The 27289-nt window shown below is 42.3% G+C and overlaps 1 protein-coding gene across 3 annotated transcripts in view; it reads left to right on the top strand.

The window, feature by feature from the left end:
- TSNARE1 (t-SNARE domain containing 1) overlaps positions 1-27289 on the top strand; it is a 441704-nt gene that overhangs the window by 181544 nt on the left and 232871 nt on the right. For all 3 annotated transcript variants that reach the window (XM_030944149.1, XM_030944147.1, XM_030944148.1), the window contains exons 6-8: positions 9017-9107; positions 12509-12583; positions 14546-14602. In XM_030944149.1, coding sequence (XP_030800009.1) covers positions 9017-9107; positions 12509-12583; positions 14546-14602 — 223 coding nt within the window. The remainder of the gene's footprint in view (positions 1-9016; positions 9108-12508; positions 12584-14545; positions 14603-27289) is intronic.

Below are 27289 nucleotides of genomic sequence, written 5' to 3'. Positions count from 1 at the left end.
TAATTTAAGCATACACACAGGAGCATTTGTGCTTTAATGCCCCTAACTAGAAATACACAAATAACCACAGCCAGCTGAAAAGTGTCTCAAGCTGTTTGTTTGCCTTTGATTTCTTCCTCACTTCACAAAATAACAAAACTCATCTCAGTCATTTGAGTGAAATGGATTCATTTTTCAATTAAAATTGCCTGGGTTTAAGCAATGTTGAGTTTTTTGGTGTTTTTGGGTTTTTTCCTTTTATTGAAATATGTATTTTCTGGGATGAAAATGCCTACATCTCAGAAATTGATGTGATTTGTTCCTTTTTTTGTGGATGTTTGCTCTGCATGCTCTCACCACTGAAAAAATTTGGTGGCAAGAAAACACATGAACCAGCAAAATCAACTTTTAAAATTGAAATAAAGCCTAAAAAAACCTAAATCTCTCTTTACCAAAACTTTTCATCCTCCAAGTACTGGCTCTTTTATTAACAATGGTTCCATTGTGATTTCTCAAGGAGAGCTGAAGCAATCATTCATTCACATCAGTAAAGATCCCTTCATCTTTGCTTTTCACAGTCGAGTATTGAATGCGTGTTAAATGCTAAAACCAAGAGAGGGAGTGTGGAAAGTATAATAGACTCCATTAATCTGCAGTGCCATTTATCTCCTGTCCATTTGTCTTTCCCACATACGTGTCTGTGTGTGTATGCAGGGCACCTTCTGGCACATTTGTGCACCCTCAAATCAATCGCTGTGGTTCTATGCTGAAACACACGAGCTAATCTACAGGAGCATAAATTATGAGTAAACTTGTTTCAAACTCATAATTTTTATCTTCATGAAGTCCTTGGGATTTGTTTTATTTTGGATTTTGAGTCCGTAGCTTCCAGCCCGTGTTCTGCAATGGGCATGTTGTTAAGAGGGAGTTTGCATTTGTTGGAGTCCACACACAGAAAGATTTGAGGATGAAACTAACACAACATCCACATCTCTGCCATTCCAGGTCAGGGGAATTTTTCATCACAGTCGTTGAATGGTTTGGGTTGGAAGGGACCATAAAGATCATAAAGCTCCAACCCCCCTGCTGTGGGCAGGGACACCTTCCACCAGTTCCTAAAAGTCTTTTACAATATATAATTTTTTTCTTTGTTTTTCTGGACTACAAGCAGGACTCAGAAAGTCTTTAATTCTCCCCTTCAGATTTACTTAACTCCTTCTACAGAGCCCTAAAAGCAGCGACCCTGAGCTTTCCCTGCACAGAATCTAAATCACCAAATCACGGAATGTCTTGGGCTGGAAGCGACCCTAAAAATCATCGAGTACCAAAACTGAAAAACCTGGAAAGACAGCTCCAATCCAAGCTTCAGCAAGGAGCTGCAGCAAATCACAGAAAGGAAGGCGTGATAACAGCTCTGTAGGTTGAGTGTTGCTCAGCTGCTTTCGGTGATTGCTGCAGGCACCGCCGGCTCTGCCGCTGGGAATTGCTGCAGGAACACATCCCTGCATCCCTGTGACCTCTCTGTGACAGACGTTGAGCTGCTGTCCCCTGGTTAATGCAGGAATATGAAAGACAGGACAGAATTACAGAGCACAGGCAAAAGCAATCAGAGCGGTCACAGCCTTGGTGCCGTTTATCTCGGGGCGCTAAAAGGATTTTTGGGCAATTCTGGAAATTTGGGTGAATATTTAGAGCTCAAGGAGGGCGGCTGAGGTCCTTGGGCTGGGAAGGGAGGGATCTGTTTCCTTTTTGCAGAAATCTGGTGCAGGAGGAAATCTGGTTTCCCTCAACACAAGCAAAGTTGCAAGAATAGGTAAAAAGAAATAAGTACTTTATTAGCACCTGGAGGGAAAAAAAATTATAACTTTCTTGATCAGTAGGCATCAGGGTTCATCAAAATGAAATTATGACAAATTAAATTAATTTCTGCCTCTCATAAGCTAAGAAGCTTACTGCATAATGAGGGAGAGGGAGGTGTAATAGATCTCAAGCGCTAGCAGGGCGGTTACAAAGGATTCAAGGGGCTCTCCCATTAGGAAAGAAAGTGAAACTTTTGAAATTAAAACTTCCTTGGGAATAGTATGGGTGGGAGAAAGAGAAACAACGTGAGAGGTGACTAATGGCAGTGACATTGTTGAGCTGCTTCCCATGGGGTCCTTTTTGAGAGCTGTCAGCAATGACTTGACAGATGGAGTCCGAGGCGGTGCTGAGCTAATCTGTAGGTGATGCAGGGTTAAGGGGGTGTCTCATAAACTGTTTGGCAGATAATTTCATTGAAAAGCACAAATCTGAATTGCTGGTAGTGGTTAATGAGTAACTAGCTGCCTGCAGCTGGTCAAATCCTGCAGGGGAGCAAGCCTTCTCCTTATTTCAGTAATAACTGCTTCTTTATTTATGATTATTTAATTTTAAGAAGCCATGATAGAAAAGGTATTTAAAAATAGGTATTGAAAAAGCCATGAAAAATTTTGCTAAGGTTTGCACTTCTGTGATGAAATTTGTGAGGGCTGCTGACAGAAATCCCTGTGTTTTAATGCAGAACCACTGAACAGCAGAACTGCAAACCGTGTTCCTCTCTAGAGATGGTATTTCACCCATGTCAGGGGGGTTTGAAATACCTCCCCTCCTCTTCCCACACAGCCACAGACCATCCCCAAAGCTCCTGTAAGAAAAATAGTGCCATGTCTCCTAATACTTTCAGGTGACAGGTAAATTGGAAATCCATTATGCTTTTATTTTAGAATATTGTGTGGCTTGAAACCTGGAAGTAGCAGTCCATATTTCTCCTGACTTTTACTCTGCTGGATGATTTACACCTATGCAAAAGGGTTTGCTGACAGATCAGAATTAGAGCTCTGTTGTAAACTATTCCTCAACATGCACAATTAGGTCTTGAAGAAGAAAAAGTGGGGCAGGGGGGGGGGGGAAATGGCTGAGAAAGTCAGTTTGGAGCCAGAATAAGTAGATTTAACTGTTCTTCCTTTGATGACTGTAACAACACAGTAAATATGCTTTAGGGCTTGGTGAAAATTAGTGCAACAACTTAGGCCAGGTTGGATGGGGCCCTGAGGAACCTGATCTGATGGGTGCCATCCCTGCCCATGGCGCAGGGTTTGATCTCTGAGGATGCTTTCAACCCAAACCATCCTGTGAGACTGTGATTCTGTGGTTCGAAAAAATAACGTTTCCTCCTAGTTTGTCTTCCTGCTTTGTTTACATCTGCAATAAATGCTTAGAGGTGAGAGATGCCCTCTGCATTCATCATGCAGAAACAGAGCCGTGAGTACTGGATAGGGAAGATGTGTGCTAATGCCTTTACAAACAATTCCATGGGTAAGGGGATGGATGTCCATGTCTTTGAAATGGGTCTTAATGTCTCTATTAACTTTAAGGATTGCTACAGAACCCAGACACTGACTCCTGAAACAAGTGGGTCTGCATAAGCCTGAGTTTCTGAACTTTGGGGTAAAGTGCCAGGTTCAAGGGGGAATATGGGACAGGTGGTTTGGGAAGGCTGCACCTTCCTGGTACCTCAGGCAATGGGGAAAGAGGAGTGCAACATGTGGCTGGGAGTTTGGGATGAAAGGAGGCTGTGCTCTCCAAAATCCCAGAGAGAGAGAAAACCCCACAGGCTGTGCCCTGATGGACTCTCTCCCTTCATTTGGAAAAATTTGCTGAACTCCTCTGTCACCTTTTCACAGTGTGATTTTCCATACATCCTGGGATTTCTGTGGTTCTGTAAAGTGCAGTGATCTAAGGCAGAAAACATTTCCATCCTATAGATGAAAGTTTCAGCTTCCAAATGATGGGAAGAAGGGAGACAGACACTGATCTCACTGGTCACCAGTGACAGGACCTGAGGGAATGGCTGGAGCTGAGTCAGGGGAGGCTTAGGTTGGATATCAGGAAAAGGTTCTTCCCCCAAAAGGTCACTGAGCACTGAAAGGTTCCCCAAGGACTGGTCATGGCCCCAAGGCTGCCAGAGCTCAAGGAGCATTGGAACAATCCTCTCAGGGTTGGGGGGAATTGTTGGGATTGTCCTGTGCAGGGCCAGGAGCTGGGCTGGGATCATCTTCATGGGTCCCTTCCAGCTCAGGATATTCTCTGGCTCTGCTGTAGGATCATCCTGGCTGTGTAGGATACACTGCAAGGCTGGGTCATCTCTCCAGTGAGGGTTCTCTGCATCATTTTGGAAGTGCTGTTGAAGGTTGGAGTGAGAGCTTCAGACGAAGTTTGTTAGAGAAGCTCCCAATGAGTCATGAGGTGCAGAGAGGATCCCTTTGGTTTCTAAACTCCTCAGAGAGGAGCCTGGGGGCAGCTGAAACCAGGCTTATCCCTGGACTGTGTCAAGAGTCTGAGTTTTACAACTTTGTGCCTCAGATTTTAATGGTGGCAAATCAGATATATGTCTATGAAAATGGATTATTTCTTATGATAAATGATTAGAACAAAATAACTCAATCAGGTTTATTTACTACGCAGAATAAAAGCTAAAAACAACTTACAGTATCAGACAGGATAGTGCACTAAATCAAAGCAATATTGAAGAAATTATGTTAAAGCTACCAAAACAAACAATTATTAGAGATTGATGTAACTCACCCAGGCCAGTGACTGAAGGCAAATCTTTTTCACTCAGCCTTGAGGGATGTCCTTGGGGCACGTCCTTTACCCAAAGGATGAATGTCCACACACACTCTAAAGAGGAATAGGTTAGAAAAACCCACCCTGTGAAACTAGACTGGACTTCTGTGGTTCAGAGGGGCTGACTGCCAGTCATGTGCCTCCAGGTCAGCTTAGCATCATCTGCCAGATCTCTGCCTCACTCTCTGGGTGTTGGTTTGAGGCTGGTGTGGCAGATGGGTTTTAATACAATTCAACATTTTAAATACAATTCAACACCAAACCCCAGCACATGGTGCCCCTCTCAGGCCACCCGTAACAGTTTGAAAAATAGGGCATTTTTGAGGTTTTTGACCACATTCCAGGGCAGAACTTCGTGCTGCAGGTGCCCCCCCCCAGAAAACCATAAAGAATCTCCGTTAGATTTTCTCTGTAGTTAAACACCTTTATTAGGTGGAGAAATGGGAATAGGATCCTTAGGATCCATTGCTGTCCCTGTGGGCAGTGCGTGAAGTTTTATCTACGTGTATTTGAGGTTTGCTGGGTCCTGTCAGTTCCCACAGCCACAAGTCCTTCACAGAATCCATCTGTACCACAGGATGGAGATGTCCTGTGGTGCCAATCTCCCTCTGCATATTTGATGCTGCCTTTTGCATTTCTGTCTCCAGCAGCAATGGAATAAATGTAAATGCAGCTGCTCAACCTACTTCTGCTTAAGCCACAGATCCTGCAGCTCAGTGCTCTGCTCAAAGTCCTCTGATTTTTACCTCTTTTTGGATAAGAAAACTGCAGTAAATATTACAGCAGCTTGTGAAAAAAAAGACAAGTTTTGAGTTATGCTGAGCTATCTGGTTTAATTCTTGCCAATCCTACTTGACCACTCTTAAGTGCAAAACGACTCCATTGCTGTGCAGTTTCCCTGTGCTAAAAAGGGGATTCTGAATCTAATGATATTCAAGCCACTACAGCAAAGGTATCTTTGATCTGTACCCAAAAAAACACATTATTGCTCTTCCATTAGGGGTCAGATGAAAATAAAATAAGCTGTATCTTGTTTTATGAGTGGAAATGGCATTTCCTGCTGGAGCTGGGAAACAAAGCTCTTTGGGATTATTGTGAGTATCGTCAGGCACAGTGAGGCAGAGACAACTCCCTCCCTTGCTGGTGTTTGCTGTTGCACTTGGGGTCTGATTATTTTTCCACTGGCTTGGCCATTCATCAAGTGTCTCAAAGAAGCAACAGAGGCAGAAGTTCAGCTCCTTCCTGGTGCTCCCTGTGGATGGAGGGGAGCAGCCGCCGCCGCATCTGCCTCTCCGCAGAGCTCCTTTTAAAACTGGATAAATAAATTAGACAGATGATCGTTCAAAGAACAAACTGTGAGCAGCTGGGGATCAGGGATTCACTGGACCATGCTCCTCCAGCAGAGGAAACAGCAGCCACAGGGAACTCGTAGGCAGCAGCTTGGCATCCCCTGGATTATTTAGTTCTTTGTCTTTGCAGTGTTTGTGCACGCAGAGATGCTCAACAAGGGATGTTACCCCTCCTAAGAGATGCCCTCTCTGGTGCTCACCCTGCCAGGGTTTGCTTTCAGAACAGAGCTGTAGACAGGTAAATCTTTTACTGCATTTGTATTTTAGGTGCTTGGCAGCTCCACAGACGGAGTATTAACTTACTGTTGTGTGGAGGACTCTTTTGAGAAGGAAATTTTATTCATGAGAGACACCCCTTTAATTAACTTCCACACTTCCATGGGGAGCAGAATATAAAGACAGATAATAATACTAATAATGCTGTTAATACTAATAATAAAAACAACAACAAAAGCAACAACAACAGCAACATATCTTGTTACCATTACAAATTAAAATAAAATACTGCAGGAAGCAGTGTTTTGAGATGGCTTTTTTTTTTTAAATTAAGATCTTAATAGCATTTAATGTAAATTAAATATAATCATTGTCTGATTCCTGAGCGCATCTCTGAGACTGAAGAATGAGAAGTTAATTGTGCTGACAACATAGTGGGAAGTGCCAAAATCAAGCACCAGCATGTTGGTTAAAGTGCATTTTGAATTAAGAGGTGGAAGACAGAACTTTTATTTTTTTTTTTGTACTCCTGCTCCCACTTATTTTTTCAGCAGAGTAAAGTTCATGCCCAGCACACATTTATTACGTAAGATATCTAACATGAAATTTACATTACAATGCAAATGAAGAAGTCTTTATTTAACTTTAGAGATCGGGAAGGATCAGATGCAAAAGCCTAACAAGCCATTTTACTTTAGGGATGGGGAATTAGTGGTATGTAAATCTCTGAGTTATTCTGTGGGCAGATAATTTAATGAGGTCTGCAGAATGGATGTCAACTCCAGCATCTTACTTTCTGTTAAGAGGAATTAGGTATGGAAATCTGAGATTTGAATCTGCTGCCTGTAGAATTCATGCATTTGGTGGCAAGATATACTTGATTAAGAGATTGGGGATCAGGCTGACTGTGCACTCCTCAATGTTAGCAATGTGACAGGATTCAATTCTCTGCTCCCTCTCTCACAGTGGCACTGAGGAATACCTGCCTGTGATAGAGATGACCTCTTCCATCTCAAATTAAAAGTGATGAAATTGCTCAGCTGGTGTGGCGAGTCCTGGGATCATCAGTAAATGAAGTGCATTTTGATGAATTAACACAGAAATTGTATCTTAATTTAAATAAACAGAGGTAATAACTCGTTATTGGATCCTTCTGGTTTTGTCTTAATATGGGATTATTTCTCCTTCTTGCATGGTGCCAGAGGAGTCCATGCCTTCTGTGTGAGTGTTCAACCATTGACACACATCTGAATTCCTGTTCTGCAACTAAGAGATGTTCTCTTCACGTGTACTAAGCTTTCACTTGTAGGTACCTTGTATGAACTGAAGTGTAATTTTATTTACTGGGAAGCTGGTGAGGCCCTGGCACAGGATTCCCAGAGAAGCTGTGGCTTCCCCATCCCTGGAAGTGTCCAAGGCCAGGTTGGATGGGGCTTAGAGCAACTTGGTCCACTGGAAGGTGTCCCTGTCCATGGCAGGAGGTTGGAAATGGATGATCTTGGGAGTCCTTTCCATCCCAGGCCATCCTATGGTTCCATGATCCTGGACAGCTTTCCCAGCTGAGCTGTTTGCACAAAAACATCAAACTGGGGAAAAAACTGCTGAACTTTGGATTAAGACATCAACAAGTGAGGTCTCGATGTTTTTGTAGTTCAGGTTGTGTTTAGTAAAAGCTGTCTGGGGAGTGTCCTTGATCTTCAAAGGAGGTGCTGGAAGAGCTGACCTAGCTCTCAGTAGAGGTGCTCTCCATCTGTACTGACAGAAAAAAAAAGGAAGGAGCTGGAGACACAAGCCATGGGTCTTCAGGACCGAGGGACCATGAATAGACATTTTGACATTTTTTAATCAAAGAACCTCCATTCACTTCAAATCTCACCACTCTAAAAAAAAAAAAAAAAACAGCTGACAAATGAGTCTTTTTGATGCAACTGTGGCTCATGCTCATGTGTGTCCTCAAAGGGAGAAAAAGATCATTTTCTCCAGGTCTTTTCCAGGTATTTCTTGAGGTTTTGAATGAAACCTCATGGAAAACCACTTCTTTCTGACTGAAAGGATATGAAATGCTCTCTGGAGAAGCTTAGAAGCTGAGAGTGCTCTGTTGACCTTAAAAAGCTTGAGAACTACTGGACTGAGCTAATAAATACCTTTGGGAAGCATTTATGTCTCTTCCCATTCATTTGTATTGGTCCCAAAGAGCAAGGCCAGCAACCAGTGCTTACAAGGAATAATGGTACAGGAATTTGGTGTGGAAAAGGGAGGGACACCCATGACTGGAGGGGTGACCGGTTTGGCTCCATTCCTGCCTGTTTCAGTGCTGGTGAAGCAGGTCTGCACCTTCACATCCCCAGTGCTTTCCTGGAGATGCTGTGTCACTGAGGGGTAGATGACCAGGGTAAGTAAATTTGTCCTACTCCATTTCAGATTGCTCTCCTGAGAACAATATTTTCTCCTGGGCAAGCCATCAGGCAACTCTCCAGTCCTGTCTCCTTTTGCTGTAAAACCCTTCTTTGAAAATTTGCAGTACCAACCATCTGTGATGGCCTTGTTCCTTGTCCACCCCGTTTTCACCCCATCACTTCCCTTTGAATGGTTCACAGGCATTGTCTTTGTGCTGACAGCAGGAAGAATATTTTGGGCACCTCCTTCCCAGTAATTCCTTCTGGCTTCCATTGCTGGTCAAGACCCAGGACTCCTGCAGCCCTCCCGAGCCTCCTTGTGCTGCTGATGTTGTGTTGTCTCAATTGCTCTGCAGCTTGATAGATTTCTCCAAGTGTCTCATTATGCAATTAATTTCAATTGCAATTCCCATCATCTCTTCTCTTCTGCAGGCATGCCACCCAGCAGGAGACTAATAAAACCATCACGACTAGCACCAAAGCCATCAAGCAGCTGTCTGAGGTTGTCAGAGGCTCATCCAGGGTATGTGTCACTCAACATGCTGTTGGGGGAGAGTGATGGGTTTTGTGGAAGGAGGAATAATGAAAAAAAGAAGTGGCAGTGGGTGCTTTAAAGCTGTTAAGCTCTGTGTCTTGCTATAACTTCCTTTCCTCTCAAACAAGTGTAGTTTTCACTTATAAATGACCCAGGGGAAAAAGGCTGCAGACACCAGTTCTCCTCCCAAAACTGGATCATGTAGAATTGGAAATCCAGAATTCAGCAGCAAAGCCTTTGGCCAGTTCACATCTATCTCAGGGTTTCAGTCTGGGTGAAAATATGGCAGAAATAATCTGAGTCACATCACATGAGTTTGGCAGAAAATATGGCAGAAATAATCTGAGTCACATCGCATGAGTTTGGCATTGGTTAAAGACTCAGTTGTGGGGTGCAGGTGAGTTTGGGAGTGTGTTAAGTTTCTGCAAAGACCAAAGCCATGGAATATATCTGGATATGACACTGATTCAGTGCTGTGTGCTAGTGAAAAGGCAGCTTTGGGGTTAGAAAAATACAGGCTGTGGCCAGATCAGAGCAGGATTTTAAATTAGAATTTACCCCACTCTGAATTCCACTTTATCCCAGAAAATCCCATCAGTTTTGTGTGCAGATTGGGCTGTCATCTCAGACTGGGCTGTTCAACTCAGGATCAGTGTCACAGGGCAGGAATGATCTCCATCCCATTGTCCCCAGTGCAAAGAATGGACAAACAGAAGGTTTTTGACCTCCCAAAAATGATTTTATACCCCAGATGTTACTGCTGACTTGGCCCATGATGTGCATCATGGGCAAGAATAAAAGTAAACTGTGGGGACCAGATTCCAGCTACTGTGAGAGTTAAAGGGGAATTTTCACCGACATTCTGAAATGAAAATAAGGACAATTCTACTTGATTTCTGTTACACTCTTGCTTCCAGCATCCATATGGTTTCTAAGTCAGGAACTTTCCTGAGTTCATATTTTATTCTCACTCACTACCTGCCATTTTCCAAATTCCTGTATTACTTCAACTCTGTTCTCACTGCCCTTCCACCTAGAAATAAGACTGCTCTAAACACACAACTCATCTCTGACCAAGTGGTTTTTACAGCCTGGATTTATGGCACTTGCCAACAGGCAGTTGAGATAAGGATTTAAAACTTGGATCACCCGAGGCCACCTTGGTAACCTGTGAAGGACCATGTGCAATTCAGCCTTCCTAAAAAAAAAAAAATCAGTGGGTGATAGTCTACTCCAGAGGATGGCGAGGGAAGCCTGGAATGACTGTTTGCACATGTAGATATCAAGATTAATACAAGAATAATTTTTAACATATTGCTTTGACTAGTGATGGATGGCAAGAACTTTTTTTTTCTTGTTTTCTCGCATAATTACATCTGAGCTTGATGAAACAGAAGATGCTGCCTTGGAGATATGGGATCTGGGCTTTTTTTTTTCTTCTTTTTTCGTGCTGATCTCCAGGCTCTATTTTGTGACATAAATTGGGTCCAAAGGGGAATCAGGGAAGGTCACATTAAACTCAATTACAGTGCCACACGAGAATGTCATTATTTGGCCTTGAAGCCCATGGGGACTCTAAGGAGAAGAGGTTTTACTGTCATGAGGAGAAAAATGGAAAACTGAAGGGAAAATATTTAAGAACTAAGGAAATAGAGAGGAATAATTTCAGTAATATGAGGAATAAACTTGCTGCTCTCTATTAAATTGTATAATAACATTTTTCTGCTCACCGGTCAATTAATTTAACTTTTTTTTTTTATTCTTCTTTTTAACAGTAGAGTTTTAGTAATTAAACCTACAAATTTTGATAGAAAGTCTGTAGCCATCATCCCTTACACAGAAGAAATTGTTCTGGTGGATATTGGCTGCTGGTCAGTTAATCCCTCATGGGAATCTGGGTAGCACTGCAAACTCTCCTCCCATAAAATTACTCACAGCATGAAAAGCCCTTACAGAGCTTTATAGTTAGTCCTCACCAATCCATTTTTTGTGGATTGCTTTGCATGCACACACAGAAAAAAAAAAAAAGGCTTTTTTCCCCCCTTTCTTCCTTATTTTCCACCAGTAACACACTGCCAACGAGATGCAATACGGGATTTTCTCTGAATTCCCATAAATCTCCAAGTGCTGCTGGAGATATTGGAGTCAGGATGCCCAGCTGAGCAAATTGATAGTATTGCAGGAGCAAAGATGCTGCTCTAAGTGGATCAGTGTGCCACAAGGCAGGAGACTGATGGAAAATGGCTCTTTTAGGGCTTCATTCCAAGCTAACCTCAAAGGATGTAAATAGAGAGGTAGAGCTGGAATTCCATTTTTTGGTAGGGTGAGTGCTGGAGCATAAGATCTGCTCTCCAGGGTGACAATCTTATCTTATTTTGCATGTGGAACAAACATAAGGTTTATGAACCTTTATCTGTAGAATGGGAATATTGACACTTGCCCTGCTCTAAAAATGGTTTTAAATCTTTATATGAAGAACAGGGATATTCTTCTGTGTGTGCTACCATTAAAATAAAAAAATGTTTATTCCATCCTTTATAAAATCTACTTTTGTAATCCCAAGCAGTTTTCTGAAACAGCTGAAATGGCTGGAAAGTGAACATTTCTGCTCAGTAGCTTTAGTGTAGATTCAGTGTTGCTTTCCACTTGTTTTTTAAGGTGACATCCCACTTCCTTGCAGCATTTCCCTCTGTAAAATCTGGACATGTGAGCTCCTGCATATGTGAAATCTCAAATCCAGGATGTAGATCAGTTCCAGGAGAACTGCTTGGGTTTGGTCATTCCCTCTGAAAGCAGAGATTTGGAAGCATGTTGGATACGTGCATCAGGCTGTGCTCTTCCTTCCAAGAACAGAGGTTCTAGCACTAGAGGATTTTTTAAACACTAGGGTTTTTTTCAAACATAGATTAAAACCTTGCTGGAGCAAGCTCCAGCCATAAAGGCAGTGACATTTGGGTTCATGTTTTGGAAAACATGAAGATAAGCTAGTTTCTCGCAGTCAGACCAAGGAGAGGGGATGTTATGGCTGTTTCACTTTTCATGTCCAGTAAATTTCCCAAATGAGGTGATCAACTCTATTATGATTTATCATCTGGGAAAATAACTTTTTATAGAAATATCCCTTTCTCCAGTGCTATCTTGAATATCCAAAGTGGCTTTTTTTTTAGTTTAACCTGGTCTGAAAGACCAGAGCATCACATTTCCTAAAATAAAATCCTGTTGCATCCTGGCAGCCCTGGTGTGGCTGATTCTTTTAGGGTACCATTGGTGCCCACCTTATTTATTTGGTGTCTGTCACCAGGACAATTTCCCATGGTCACAGACAGAGCCTACTACAGGATTTATCTCTGGCAGACTTGCTAACGAACCTTTTATTCTTCCCAATACAGCAAGAAAGGCTTCAGCTGGACAGGCTGAAGAACCAACTCTCAGATGCCATCCAGAGATACGGAGCTGTGCAGAAAGTGAGTGTTCCTCCTGCTTCCACTGCCCCATCTGGGAATCTGTTAAATATAATTCCCCAGAGCCTGGAGCATCTCCACAGGGCTGCTAATGAATGGTTTCCTCCCTCTTTCATAGTTTCCTCTCTCTTTCAAGAAATCATAGTGTCATGGAATTAAGGTTAGAAAAAACTTTTAAGATCGTCAAATCCAACCATGCACCTGAGCCATGTCCCTAAGGGCCATATCCACACATTTATTGAACATTTGCAGGGATGGTGTCTCCACCACTTCCCTGGGCAGCTTGTTCCAGTGCTTGACAAGCTTTTCTCCGCAGAAATAATCCCAAATATCCAATCTAAACCTCCCCTGGGGCAGCTTGAGGCCATTTCCTCTTGTCCTGTCCCTTGTTCCCTGGGAATGGACATTGATCCTCACCTGGTTACACTCTCCTGTCAGGGAGTTGTGGAGACTGAGGTCTCCCTTGAGCCTCCTTTTCTGCAGGCTGAGCTTCCCCCAGGTCCCTCAGCTGCTCCTCATCAGATCTGTGCTCCAGCCCCTTCCCCAGCTCCACTCTCTCCTCCAGCCCCTCAATGCCCTTCTCCTTGTGGGTGGCCCAAAACTGACCCCAGGATTTGAGGTGTGGCCTCCCCAGTGCTGAGTTCACGGGGGAAGGATTTCCTCTGGCTTAGCCATGACATTATTTTGGTGTGCCTCCACTCTCAGGGGAGAGGGGATTGCACGGTTCACCTTTTCTGCTTGCAGAAAATGTGCAGGCAGCACTGATAATTCAAATGTTATCCCACCTTCTGGCTCTGCTTTGCTGTTTGGCTGTGCCAGAAAGTTTCCAGGCACATCTTGTGGCTGGGATCTGTTGGAATGTTATGGAACATTTTTCCAACAGGGATCTGTCACCAAGATCAAGCTGTTTAATAAAACAAACAAAGCCTGAACTCCAGTTCCTTCATTTGCTTCTTGCTCGCCCTCCTTACCCTGGGGAGGCTCTGCTGATGAGCAGATTTGCTTTGCTTTTAAACACTGTAGTAATGACTTGGATTTAGTATCCCCAAACTGCCTCCCTCCCTGCAGTGCAAGTTAGGAGATATATCTGGATTAATGAAAATACAACCTGGACAAACTCTGGTGGCTTTGGTATATCACTTTAATGAGTCTGACGCATGCCTGCAACAATGGGAAGGATATATTGTAATTATAGAGGTGTAATGAAATTTGGCTGGCAACATGCACTTAATAATGTGTCTCTATTAGAAACACTCTGGACTGATTGATTTCCCAGCACTTGCTGCCTGTGCCTTAAAAATTAAATAAATAAATCGGTGTACATAAAATTGCAGTTCGACAGCGTGTCTGTTGTGTAATACAGTTGCATCATCTCTAGTGCTGCCTCATATTTTACATTATTTACCTGTTCTATTCAAGAAACTGAGTGCGGGGTCTTTAAATAAAATTATTTTATGTGTTAAATGAGAAGTTGGAATTATTTGGGTAAAGAGCTCCACCCCCATACACGCACAAATCTTTTTTATGCTTTTTTTTCCCCCCCTAATGTTCATGAGTACAGTCCATGTGAACTGTACAGGATTGGATTTCTTTTATTTTAAAAACTGTCATCAATTCAGAAGTGCCAAAATTAACCACTGCAGTTTGTGAATGCCCGGCTGCCTCAGGAAAACAATCTGAGTGATAAATTGCTACTTATCCACGTCCTGGCTGTCATTCCCTAAATGCCTGTTTCAGTTTTGATAACCTTGTCATTCTGGAAGCTTTGAAGACTTTTAATGCCTGCAAGACTGAAGTTTTCAATGCTTTTATACTGCCTTGTTTTTTTCTAAAGAGTAAGAGCTTTCTCTATGTCCTTTTCTTTAGAAAGTAGAAGAAAATAGCTTCATATGACTCTTTCCCTAAATATTTGGACTCTTCTCAGCCATTTTCCTTCTGATTATTTTTTTCTTTTCCTTTTAACAGAAAATAGCAGAGAAATCCAAATCTTTGCTTCCTACTGGGCAGAGAAGCACCAAACAGGTAAGTTCATGTCTGTCTCTGGGTTTGGAAGTAAATAAAGTGCTAAAAAAAAGCTGTTTTTTAACCCCACTAATGATGCTGAAGAGCTTGGAGCTCCTCCACTGCCCACATTGAAGCCAGTGAGGTGATTTTCCATAGATATGTTTGATGTCTTTGGAGGTGGAAGATAACAGGACTCAGGAAGAAAGATTTATGCAAGAGCTGTTTAATTATTCTCTGCTTTTCTGTCCTCCTGGGGCTGTTTTTCCATTCTTGAGGGGAGTTTTGTCTGCTATGAAATATATCAAAAAGCAGTCCTACACCCTCTTTTCCTGGAAGCTGGGCCTGTAGGTGTGGTGAAAGCAGATTGCAAGGACAATTTCATAGAAGAAATTAAGAAGAGTTTTCATCAAACCTGTCCCCAGTTTTAAGAGGGATAAGGTATTCTGCTTTCTTTGGCTATACTGCACTGTAATTAACTACTATATACATATGCAAATTGAGCCTTTTTCTTCTTTTTTAGCCCATATTAGGAGATTTTTCAATGAGTAAATACTATAGAGAATCAGAGTATATATATTTATTCTGATTTGTGTATACATATTCATATATACTCTGATTCCTCCATATATGATGCAACTATTCCGTTTCATATGTACATGTGTGTGAATATATATAAAAAATACAATAAGGTGCATGTGTGCCAATGAACATATGCAAATTAATAAGACTATAAATATTTTAGTGTAAGTGTATATGTATATATACAGAAAAAATGTGTAGCTTTCATAAATAGTAATGCCAAATACTATAGATTCAATATCCCTGTGTGTGTGTGTGTGTGTGTGTGTGTGTGTGTGTGTGTGTGTGTTTTAAGAAATCTCCACAGATTTCCAAGAGATTTTGGATGCCAGGAGATCCTTTGGCTGAAGTAAGGGTCCAACAGCGATTAAGTTGTCCGCTCAAATCCTTCATACTAAGAAACTTGTAGGCATTTTCAGCTGATACTGAAACCCACCAAAACCCAGAACTCTATGTCTAATTTCAGTGATTATTTCTGATATTTTGGATACTTTTTATCATTTAAGGGGCAGTCAGCAGGTTTTCTGCTTTCCTAATGACTTTTCTCTCCCCACCTTGTGCCACCTGGTTTTCTACAACTTCCTTAATGTACATAAGAAATAGTTGGTACTTTGTAACTTTGGTACAAAAAAAAATTGGTACTTTGTAACTTTGAATTTTTGATTCTCTGTAAAAAAGAGTGGAATGGTGCCACTGTAAACCCCATCATTAGTGCAGATCATGGACCAAAGCTTTAATATTAACTAAGTTTCAAGCAGTTACAATTCTGCCTTAGACCTTGTTGCTTAGTTGGTGTAGGTGTGTCAGTGAAATGAAATTCAGGAACCAAAGGGCTGATGAATTCCTTTATCCAGAGTGAGGGTTCCCACTGCTACCTGTGGAGAGATTGTGCACAGATGTTGCTTTTCAGCTCTGTGTTTATGAAAATTAACAGTCTGGTTTTGTCCACCAGCTGGTGATCTGTGTTGAGCAGGGGCATAAATAACACATCTTGTAACTGTGGTCAAATCCTACATACATTAAATATTTATTGGGTCATTTTGTGCAAATTAACTTTGATTTGTTTTCACGCCATCTGTATTGCATCACTTCTTGGGTTTTTAACCAATTTTGTTTGGCTGCTGTTGGTGGAGTGGGTTTCAGGGAAGGGAACAGCTCTGTCCTTGCCTGGACTACCATGTCTGGTACTGCCATGGCCATTAGGACTGGGGACACTGCTGGCCATTAACCAGTGCAAACAGAATGAAAAATGCTAATTACTGCCAGTTGTTGGCACTGGGAGCAAGCCTGGATGAAACCAGCTTTTTTGGTGTGTTGAAGTTGCTTGATGACTCCGAAACCAACTTTCTTTGGAAGCAAACAGAGTTTTAATATGGGGAAAAAAATAGGATGCCAGACAAAAAATACTCAAATTTTTAAGTGAGTAATGGTGAGGTTGGAGCAAAAGGAGGCTGGAGGAAGAATGGGACAGAGACAACCCCCTTTGCCTTAAACCAGGTAGGAATCCAACCACTGGGAGATTTTAGCAGGATCAGTTTGGTGGGGATCAGGCAGAATCAGCAGAAATTGGGTTACACTGGATCAGCTCAGGTTGTTTCTCCTTGTAGCTGTTGCTTGCAGGTGAGGAGGTTTGGTGCATTATGAAAAAGGAGGTTGTAGCATGTCCTGGCTGAGAGGGTTCTGACTCAGAAAAAGGCTTGATCACACCCAAGATGAAATCTTTTTCATGCAGTGACATTTGCTTGGGCTGGGGACACACAAGCCTTCATGCATAAAAGGGATGAAAATTAATTCACATCTGCTTCAGCTTCCCTGTATGTCTGCAGCTTCACACATCTTCTTCCTCCCTCAAGTACAGAAAGGAGAAAAATTAAAGGTATAAAACCTGCTGAAGGCAATGTGGTGCTGTGGATAGTTTTAACTTATTATTATTATTTTTCCAGCAGCAGATTGGCCAGGACATACAGATTTATGGTTCCCACAGGAACTGTAACCTGACCACTATGTGAATATATTAAGGCATTAAAGTTAACACCCTATAGAGTAATGCAAAATACTACATATGTTCAGGAGAGCTGATTTATGGGCCTTGTGAAGCTGCACAGTGACTTGGTGCAGATCCAGCCTTGATTCAAACACTGCCTGCCTGCAGGGCTTTGTTCTCTTTTATTTATACTTTAATTTATTACAGAAAATTGTACGTGGTCTGAAGAATACTCCTTTTTCTGGATGCCTGTCCCTATTCTTTTCTCCCACTGGTGAGTGGGAAAGGTGAGATGTTGGGTAACACAAGCCCTAATAATTTCCCTTTAAGGGAGTAATTGATTCCCTAGACCCACGTAACAGGTAAAAATTGCCATGGCAAGCCTTGGGAAAATTAGTTTCCTGCCCATTGTGGTTTGTTGTAAGTACTCTTTAATTGAGTTTATTTGTTTATAAAAGCAAAATAAAGGCATTGATCCAAAACTCCTTGAAGCCTGAAGTTATATAAATTCTTAATCAAATATATGTTTGTAGGAATGTGTTTGTGTATAGACAAATCAATGGAGTTCTATAGGTGCATATATTGAAAGACACAACTTTTTACTACACTAAATGATGATTGCTGAACGTGCCTTGTGGCAACAATTAATAAAAAAATGGGGAAAAAAGCCCTTTCCCTTGGATCTGTGAAAGTAATTTTAAGTCTTCACCTACTGGTGACAAAATGAGACCTCAAAAGGCTCATTAAGGGGAATTTTGAAAGGTAGCTTCCAGTTTATTGGAATTGCTGGTGCAGCAGAGATTTGGGGATATGGTCCCCTCTGCTCCTGGTTATTTTTGGGGCAGATGGGCTTCAAATCCCACTTCTCCTCCTGAGCAGATGCACCAAGGGGCAAACTCCTCCTCCAGGCAGAGTCCAGTGTAGGAGTGGGAGTATTTCAGGTGTCCCCTGGAGCCTGGGACAGTGTGGTCAGTGAGGGAGAGGCTGACCAGACGCGTCCTCTAGGGTGAAATCCATCCCACACTGCAACAACTGGATATAACATGATAATCTAATAGCACAGAATTGATTTTCCATAGTATTAAAATAATTAATGGTAAACTGTGGAAAATCCACAGCAGAGCAAATAATGTCTCTGAGCACAGGAGATGAAAAGAATCCTTTTTTTTTTTAATTTTTAAAAATAATTATTGTGTATCCAACATCATCAGCTTCTGATAGAATCTGTTTTTGTGCCCATGGTTGAGCAAGTTCAAATGATGGGGCTTGGAGGAACCTGGGGTAGTGGAAGGTGGCCCTGCCAATGGCAGGGGATTGGACAAGATGATCTTGAAGGTCCCTTCCAACCCAAACCATTCTGTGATTCCCTGCAATTCTCTCTTCTCCATTAATGGGGAGAAAAGTGGGTTTTTCTCACCCTGCAGACTTTGTGGGTGGTTCCCCCAAGGGAGTGGGAGGAGGGGAAGCACAGCTCTCTGTTAGCTGGGGAATGAGTTTTTATCTAAAACCACATCAAAAATCTGAACAGATTTTTTTTTTGAGAAAACTTTCCTAGCAATATTTAGAAATTAAAATTACAGTAATTGTCGTGGTGTAATGGCATCCCTCTTCATTTCCTGCTGCTCACGGAGAGAGGAAAGGATAATTACTGCTTTGGAACATGGCAGTTGCCAAAAAGATGCCTTTGTTTCTTATTCTGTGGGCCTATTTGACCCATCTCTCAAAGGTCAGTAAATTATATTTCTTAGGAGTACAAAGATGGGTAATAAATGTCTATTTGCATACACAAGCTTTTTTTTTTTTTTTTTTTTTTTTTTGGTCCTGACTGCATCAGTTTATTCTGCCTTTAAATGGACTTCCTTCCCACAGGAAGCATAATTTCTCTCTTTCTTCCTGTGTTTATGAAGTTGTTCTTTTTATGTGATTAGAGTAAAATTCTCATTTTGGGGGCAGCAAGATCCAGTTCTTGGCTTTATGGAAGAATAACTTTTTTTGGCAGTAATGTCTGCATAAACTGCATATATCTATGTGAGTGTGTAATGACTTTGGTTATTTGGGCTTCTATTTTTACCAGGCCCTTGTCATGGTAGGTGTTGTATAAGCACAGCTACAAGACTGTGCCACCCTGAGGATCTCACAGGCTAAGCCAACACCAACAGCTTATTTTGAACAATAATTAATGATGAGTTTTTAAAGCAATGGGTGCTCCTGATGCTCCTCATGTTTGAAACCAGCTTCCACATTTGTGAGGGGACATGGTGTGTATTTCCCTGAAATGCAAAAATCTAATTTCTCACAATCGAAATACAGCTTTTGCCCTGACAAATGGAGCTTTTTATTTACACATTTGTCTTATTGACTCTACCGTCTTATCTCAGAACTCATCCCAGTTCCTAATGTTCCAGTCTGGCCGCTGTATCTCAGGAAATCAAGCCTTAGCTTTGGTGATAATTTATCTTGCATGTGTGGTAGTAATTGCTGTGTCTTTTCAAGGTCGTTTGGGATGCAGCTACTTCTGTAAAAAGTGTTATTTCAATAATGTCAACTTTGTTTTAAATGACTGTGCATCCTTTAAAAGCCATATTGTAATCAACCCACTCCCCTGTTCCTAGGGTTGTCAATATGGAGCATTTAAATCACACAGTTATTTTTTTTCTTGACTTTACTCAAGTGTGGGCTTTTGTTTCATTTTAAAGGGTTTGCATTTTTTTAAGGCAGTCATTAAAGCAATTTTCTTAAGAAAATTTAAATATTTTCTTTTCTTTTTCTGCCTCTTTGGTGGTAGAGAAATAGATTCTCATAAAGGGATTTAATAAGTGGATGGAAATAGATTCACACATGATCTTTTAATTTGTTCCCTATATTTTCAAGGGAGGTGGAATCTATTCTGAATGTCCCAAAGTATTCTTGCTCTGCTTCCAGTGTGTCTGGGAAGGGAAGGTCTTTTCTTCTCATCGTGCCCACAGTCTTGAAAAAAAATTTCCAGTGGGCTTTATAGGCACAGAACTTCTCTAAGTAACCATTAAACTCCCCTTTTGTCAGGGAGGCAGCATTTTTCAGCTTCAAAACTTAAAATGAAGAATCCCGCACCAAAGCCTTTGGGAAAACACTCGGGTTCTGGATGCTGGTGGTGGCAGGTTTTATGGGACACCAGGAGTGCTCTGGGCTTCAGTAAAAACATGTGAGAACCACCCCAAGTGCTACTATAGCTGTAAATTAAAGGACTTGTCAAAAGCTGGCGGTATGAGCTTCCAGTAGCACTTCAATCTCCTTATTCTACAAGAGAAGAAAAGTAAGAAAAGACCAAACCTTCATAAAAAAGGAATGTGTATCATCAAGTTTGGGGGGAGCTTGCCATTTCCTAAATTGCCTGAACAACTTGAATATTGTGGATTTTCCTTGGCAATCCTCTACTAAGTGCCTTTCAAGGGACCAACCCACTTTTGCTGTGTTTGCTGATAGATCCAGAGACTGCAGCTGCCTCTATCAGCACCCAGGTAAAGAAATGAGTTTTCACTAGCTGGGTTTCAGTTAGTTATGGGCTTGGTTTTTTTTCAGTTTGTTTGTTCCCCTCTGTGTTTTTCTTCTTTTTTCTCCTATTTTTTTTAACTTTTCCTTTTGTTTGAGTGAGAAAGGACAGAGGTTTCTGTGTGGGCAGAGGATGAAGGAGAGGGAAGGGGCTCTTTTGTACGAAGCCTCCTCCAGAGCAGCTCCGCTGGCTCCTCTAGCCCAGCTCTGACTCACTGCTGGAGCCACAAACCAAAGCTTTGTTTAGTCTGGAATGTGCCAGCCTCGCCCCCAGCCCTGCAACCACTTGCTTTTATGCTCCCAAATGCTGGGAGACACTTTGCTGTCACCCCAGGCTGGCACAGCCCCTGCTGGGGGACCGGTGACGCCGGGGTCGCGTGGAGGCGTTTGGGGCCATGCAATGAGAACACAGCCATGAGCCAGCCTTGCTGATGGGAGAGAGCACTTTGACAGGGAAGAAAATCCAGTATTATGCCCAGAGGCTGGGACAGATCACTCAGCTGGTGCCCCTGTTATTGTTCTTCCATAGCCAGAGACAGCTCTGTAATGTATTTTTCCCCACTGCTTGTGGTGGCTGCCTGGGTGGTTGCTGTGCTTGTGTCTTGTGGAGTCACAGAATGGTTTGGATTGGAAGGAACATTAAAAATTATCTGTTTAAAACCCCCTGCCATGGGCAGGGACACCTTCCACCATCCCAGGTTGCTCCAAGCTCCATCCAATCTGGCCTGGAATGTTTCCAGGGATGGGGCAGCTGCAGCTTCTCTGAGCAACCTGTGCCAGGGTCTCAGCACCCTCACAGGGAGGAATTTCTTCCAAATATCCGCTCTAAATCTACCCTCCTTCAGCTTAAAGCCATCCCCCCTTGTCTTATCACTCCATAGCCTTTCCAGCCTTTCTACCCCCTTAAGTACCATCAGCCCCTCAATTTAATGAATGCTGTAAATGCACATCTGCCACATCAGGTTCGTACAAAAAAAAAAGCAAAAACATTTCTCACCTATTATATGAGATCCTGACATGGTCTCAAGGAATTCTGAATCCTCCTTCCCCCTGAGCATTGCTTTTTACCCAGTGAGTGTGGGCAGTTCATGGTTGCAGTCAGCCCTGCTGGCACAGATTTCTATATCTATAAATGTGTATGTGTACTGATGTATGCTTACATCAATATAAATAAATACAAATAAAAAAATTAAATATAACTGTAAATACAGAGGCCGCTGGATGGACACTCACCTTGCTCAGAGAGCTTTGTCCTTGCATGCAGCTTTTCTGGGCAGTGAGGGTCACCTCTGGCAGCTCTGTCAGGTCTGTGTGACAGCAGCTGGAGACGAGAGCAAACACAGGCCAAGATCCCAGAGCTGATGAAACATAGGCTGGGTCTGCAGGATGTGTGTGGCCACAATGGCAGTACTGTAATTATTAAAACATGAATTAAAAGCTTGAATTTTGTTCACTTTTTTGGGCTTGACTCCCCTGTATTTAATTTTTTTTTTTTAAGAAGCATAATTATATAGTTCTACCCAGTGGAAGTGGTTTCTGCCGGGGTATGGTGGCTGCTCATGCAACCCCATCCACCTCCCTTCCTTCAACCCCACCCTCCCTAAGGTGCCCTGCAAGAGTCTAAATTGACTTTTGCCCTGGCAAAGATCACATGCAGCAACTGGAGTAACAAATGTGAAATCTTACTGAGTGTGTCACCTTGCTCCAAAGTGAATGCAGTGTTATTTAATACATTTAAACCCCCCTGTGGAGATGAATTATTGAAAGGAAGGAAATTGTATTCTTCTAAACCCACTTTGATGGCTGCATTTATCACATGATTAAATGGGGACAGCAATGGTATTTTCCCCCTAAAAAATGTGTTTGAAAATATATTAACCCTTGCTGCACCAGGTGAAGACAGCAATGATATTTATTGACATTTTTAGGGCACATCTTACTTGCTTTCAAGGTCTAACTAAACAAAGTTATATCCACCATAAAACCTAATAATATTAAACCCCTTTCACTCCTGTGTAGAAGGCAGTGATGTTACCTCCCCTATACTTCATCTCACCTATGAAATCATAGACTCATGGAGTGATTTGAGTTAGAAGGGACCTTAAAAACCATCTTATTCCAACCTCTTGCCGTGGACAGGGATACCTTCCACTAGACCAGGTTGCTCAGGCCCTTTGAATTGGTCACAATTATTTCTGGTTTGAGGAAACACAGAATCACACCTATGATTGTGATTCTTTATTCTGTTCGTTAGCTGAAAACTGTGACCCAAATTTGTGTTGTTTCTGCCAAGCTAAACTTCCAGTGATGTTACACTAGTTTGTTACAGAGTTTCATCCTCACTTTTAATGATAATCCAGGAAATTCCTTTGGAGCTAACTCATAAAGCTGGACATACATCAGAGAGGTAATTTATATATAGTGTCATTATAAAACACAACAAGTTCTGTAGGATAAGGCATGTGGTGCAGATAACATTTCAAGTAGTTATTTCTGAGCTGATAGCAACAGCCTGTGTGATAAATAAAATAAATGTGTTCACCTAAACACAGATGGAGGTTCTCCACTGCAATCTCACAAACTTGTTGATTTGAGAAGGTGCCTCTGAAGCAAAGAATTTTCTTTAAGTTTAACAGACTTTTTCACCCATTTGTCCCAAATATGAAATGAGGTGATGGTTCAGAGCCATGAGCAAACCCTGATGAAAATTCCCTGGATGTGCTTTTGTAGATAAGAATGGCAAGGTGTTGGACTTGGTGGTCCTCAGGGCTCCTCTCTAATTTGATTTATTCTGTGGTTTTTATGAATGAAAAAATTGAGTCATGAGTGTTGCTCATCACTGTTGGGAGCAAATCCAGGTTGTGTGGTTGGTACCTGCTGAGCATCACCCTTGTCTCAGCTCATCCCTGTTAGCTCTCAGTTAATCCTGGGGGAATTGATGCAGCCATGCCACCGCAGAACTTCTCCTCCTGTGGGTGCTCACATGGGCAGTTTGTCACTTCAGCAGCGAGGTGACAGGACTGCATCTCACTGTGTCCCCTGCAGTACAACACAGTAAAGCTTTGCACGGTCCCCTTCGTTAATCTGCTTTAATTAAAGCTGTGCTACCACGTGGTACCCTGGAATGAGCATTAGGTCACTCCACTGGATTAATTTGGTTTGGTGCAAGAGGAATTTTTCCCTGCTAAGGTCTCAATCTCACCTCTTGTCTCACCGTCTTCTCCAGATGCTGGAAGGGAGCTGGGAATGATAGAGCAAGGAAGGTTCTTCCTCATGGGAAATGGAATTTGTTCTTCTGCTCCTTTTTGTGCAACTTCCCAAAGCCAAACTCACAGACAAGAGGTTCCCAAGGTCTTCCTTGGCACAAAGACTGCCATGGAGAAACCGACAATGGCTGTATGGAGAAACTGGATGAAACCATAAATGTTTATTTCCATGAACCCAGTTTTCCATGAGTTCTGTTTCCAACCCATGCAAGCCCTGGGTTTTTTGTGAGCTGTGGTTTGCACACCTCACTTGGGTGAAATGAAAAGTTTCAGTGTTTTATTTTCTACCTTCACTGAGTCTGCAAAGTCCTGAATGTAATAAAACTATTGAGGTGGTTCCTAGAACCTTAACTCAATATTACACTTGACACAATTGAATCTCTTGATCTGCAACGTTTCTTGCTTCAAGAAGGATTTTCCCTTCCCCTTCTCCTTTCTGTATTGGGTTACATTCACATGCAGAGCTCAGCAGTGACGTGCTGAGAAACACAGATGATTGCCCTAAAAAAACCCAAAAACCACCCAGAAAACAAAAATTAAAAAAAATCAAAGCATCTTCTTGCAATCACACCTGATTTCTGGTGAGTGGGGAAGGTGTTTTGTGCCTTTCTGTGCCCAGCAGTTTGAAACTGGTTGGATGATTTAAGGAAGGAGAATGGGAATGTGGCTTTTATGTGCAGCAGGACATAGTGACCTCTCCTGGAAGCTGAGCACTGGGAAGTTTGATGGGGCTGCGGTGGGAGCTCCTAAGATGACCCCTATTTTTAAACATGATTAAAAACACCATTGAAGAGCCAGGCACAGGAAAAAAAAACCAAAAGAACACCTTTTCCAGCAGCTGCTGGGAGTGGGGTGAGGGAGCTGTGGATGCTGCACGCTTTGGAGTGCCATCTGCTGGCACAGGACCGGTGGGATGCAGGAGCTGGGTTTTACACTGCTCGGATGAAAACGGTGTCAGGGAAGCCCTGACGAATCACTGAGATGAGAATAAACTCTGCAAAGAGTTGGGGTGAAACAGGATGTTTTGTGTGTCTGGTGAAGAGAGAATACCTTGATCAGTTGTGGAAATCTGCTCCATGTTCCCTCTCTGTACTAAGGAGAACAAATATTAAATAGAATTTAAATAGGTATAATATTAATGATTTTGTGTATAAATATATGACTTCTGAGGTTCCTAGGGAGAAGGAATTTGAGCTTTAGGTCACATCTGCTGTGAGTTTGGCAGTGTTTAGTCTCAGCTTGTCTAGTTCTCAGCTTTAGTAAAGTCCACAGGGCTGTGCAGGTCCTCTCCCTACCCAGTTCATGTAATTTTGGCACCCAAAGGTGAGCACAGGTCTTGCTCATCAGCACATCTGCCTTAGGCACAGTAGGGTCTGGAATGCCATCTGATAAATGGCAGAGGGTAATACACTTCTGGTGTAGCGTGGGGTAGTGTTAATTTGCTGGTTTGGAGTTTAAAAGGTTCAAAATTATTTAAATGGACAAGAAACCTCAGCTCATGGGTGTGAGAGCAGGTAAAGGTGATAGCAAATGGTGGTGATCTGATGGATACCTGCCTTCCTGGTCAAAGCTACCAGGCAGTGCCTGCCTGGAAAAAGTGCGGTATGAGAGAGAGTTTTGCACAAAAGTAAGGGGGAAAAGGGCTTTTTGTTTATAGAGAACAATATTTTTTATTTAAATATTTTAGCATCTGCCTTTTTATTTTTTTTAGTATGTTTTTATATGTTTTGACCCAAAGGGACTCATTTTACAGAGATGCATTCTTCATATATGGGATGTCATTTGTTTTCTTGTCCTTCACCAATCCTGATTATTTTGAGGTGCATTTTATTTTGAGCTTGATGACATCCAGTGTTAGAAAAACCTTTTTCTTCTCCTTACACTGCTTGTTGCTTCCAAGCCTGCAGGCACTGACCCATTGTAGACTTGAGTTCACACAAAATCCCTTTAATCATCCTTTTGCCTTCTTGACTCTCCCCCTGCGCCCTCTTCGGTCTCAGAGCTCACCAGTGCTGCTTTTTCCTCCTCTAAGCTGTGAGGAGCTGGAAAACATTGCAAATTATTAACTGACCACCAAAACAAAGGTTTTTGAAAGTGTGGTATGGAGCTGTGTGGGCTATTTTTGGAACTGCTTTATTTGGAATTGCTTCTTTGTTTACAAATTGGTGATTGCACATAAGACTCGAAATAGGAGGTGAACTGGGAAACCTCTCAATGCTGAATTTTAGTAGATGGCCCTGCAGATCACAAACATTTTGCAAACTGAGGTGTTTCTGTCTGTAGGGGGAAGAACCCATCCCCATTTGTGGCATTTTGCCCCTGGCTGGATGTCAGTGCCCACCAAAGCTGCTCTGTCACCCCCTCAGCTGATCAGGAGACACAAAATGTAGTGAAAGGCTCATGGGTTAACATAAGGACAAGGAGAAATCACTCACCAGTTACAAGCAAAGAAGGCTCAATGTGGAGAAATTAGTTTAATTTCTTTGCAATTAAATCAGAGTAGGATAATGAGAACTAAAACTGAATCTTAAAACATCTCTCCCGTACCCCTCCCATCTTCCCAGGAAAACTCACTCCTGAATTCTCCCACCTCCCCACCAGCATCCTGGAGGGAATGGGGTGGGAAATGGGACCATTCATCTCAAGATGTCCCTGCTGCTCTTTTCTCCTCACCCTCCTCCAGAGTGGGGCCCTTCCACAAGGTCTAAGTCACACCAGTAAAACTGCTCCAGCACAGGCTCATCTCTCCACAGTTCCACAGCTCCTGCCAGGGTTCTCTGCCTTCCTCTGTCTTGGGAGTTTTGTTCTGTTTCTTTTGTTCCGTTTTTTTTTTTTTTTCATGTTTCTCAGAAGAAAATGGAAATTGGTGGCTCTGGATGTGTTTATAAGGAGAAATAGGTTGAGTAGCTGACAAGTGCAAGGACTTTTTACATGCAGAGTCTGCAGAATTGATGTGATTCCTGGGTTTCATCATGGAATATTGGGGATGGGACTGGGAGTAAACCTGGCAAGTGAAGTCAGACACTTTTGTGTGACCCCTCAGTGAATTTGAATGCTCCTGTCTCTGAGCAGAGGAATTGGGCCATGGTCTCTTCATGGTGAGGGGATTTGGGGAACATCCTGTTTATTTCAGTAGGGTTGTGTTGTCATTTTCCTTGCTTATAGAGCAGGAAAGGTGGAAGGGAGAATGAAAGTGTTTCAGGAGATTCATCACATGTGATTTCCTCTTCAAGAAAGTCGTGTAGTCATTGCAGAGGCTGACAGGAAGTCATTTTGCAAAAGGAGTGATGTGACACCTTTCTCTGTTCATTTCTCTGAGTTTCTACTGAAAAGCCAAGGAATTGGTGG

Source organism: Camarhynchus parvulus, chromosome 2 (genome assembly GCF_901933205.1).
Source record: "Camarhynchus parvulus chromosome 2, STF_HiC, whole genome shotgun sequence".
Taxonomy (NCBI): Eukaryota; Metazoa; Chordata; class Aves; order Passeriformes; family Thraupidae; genus Camarhynchus; species Camarhynchus parvulus.
Note: the sequence above shows the minus strand (reverse complement) of the source record. Positions and strands in the feature narration are given on the sequence as shown.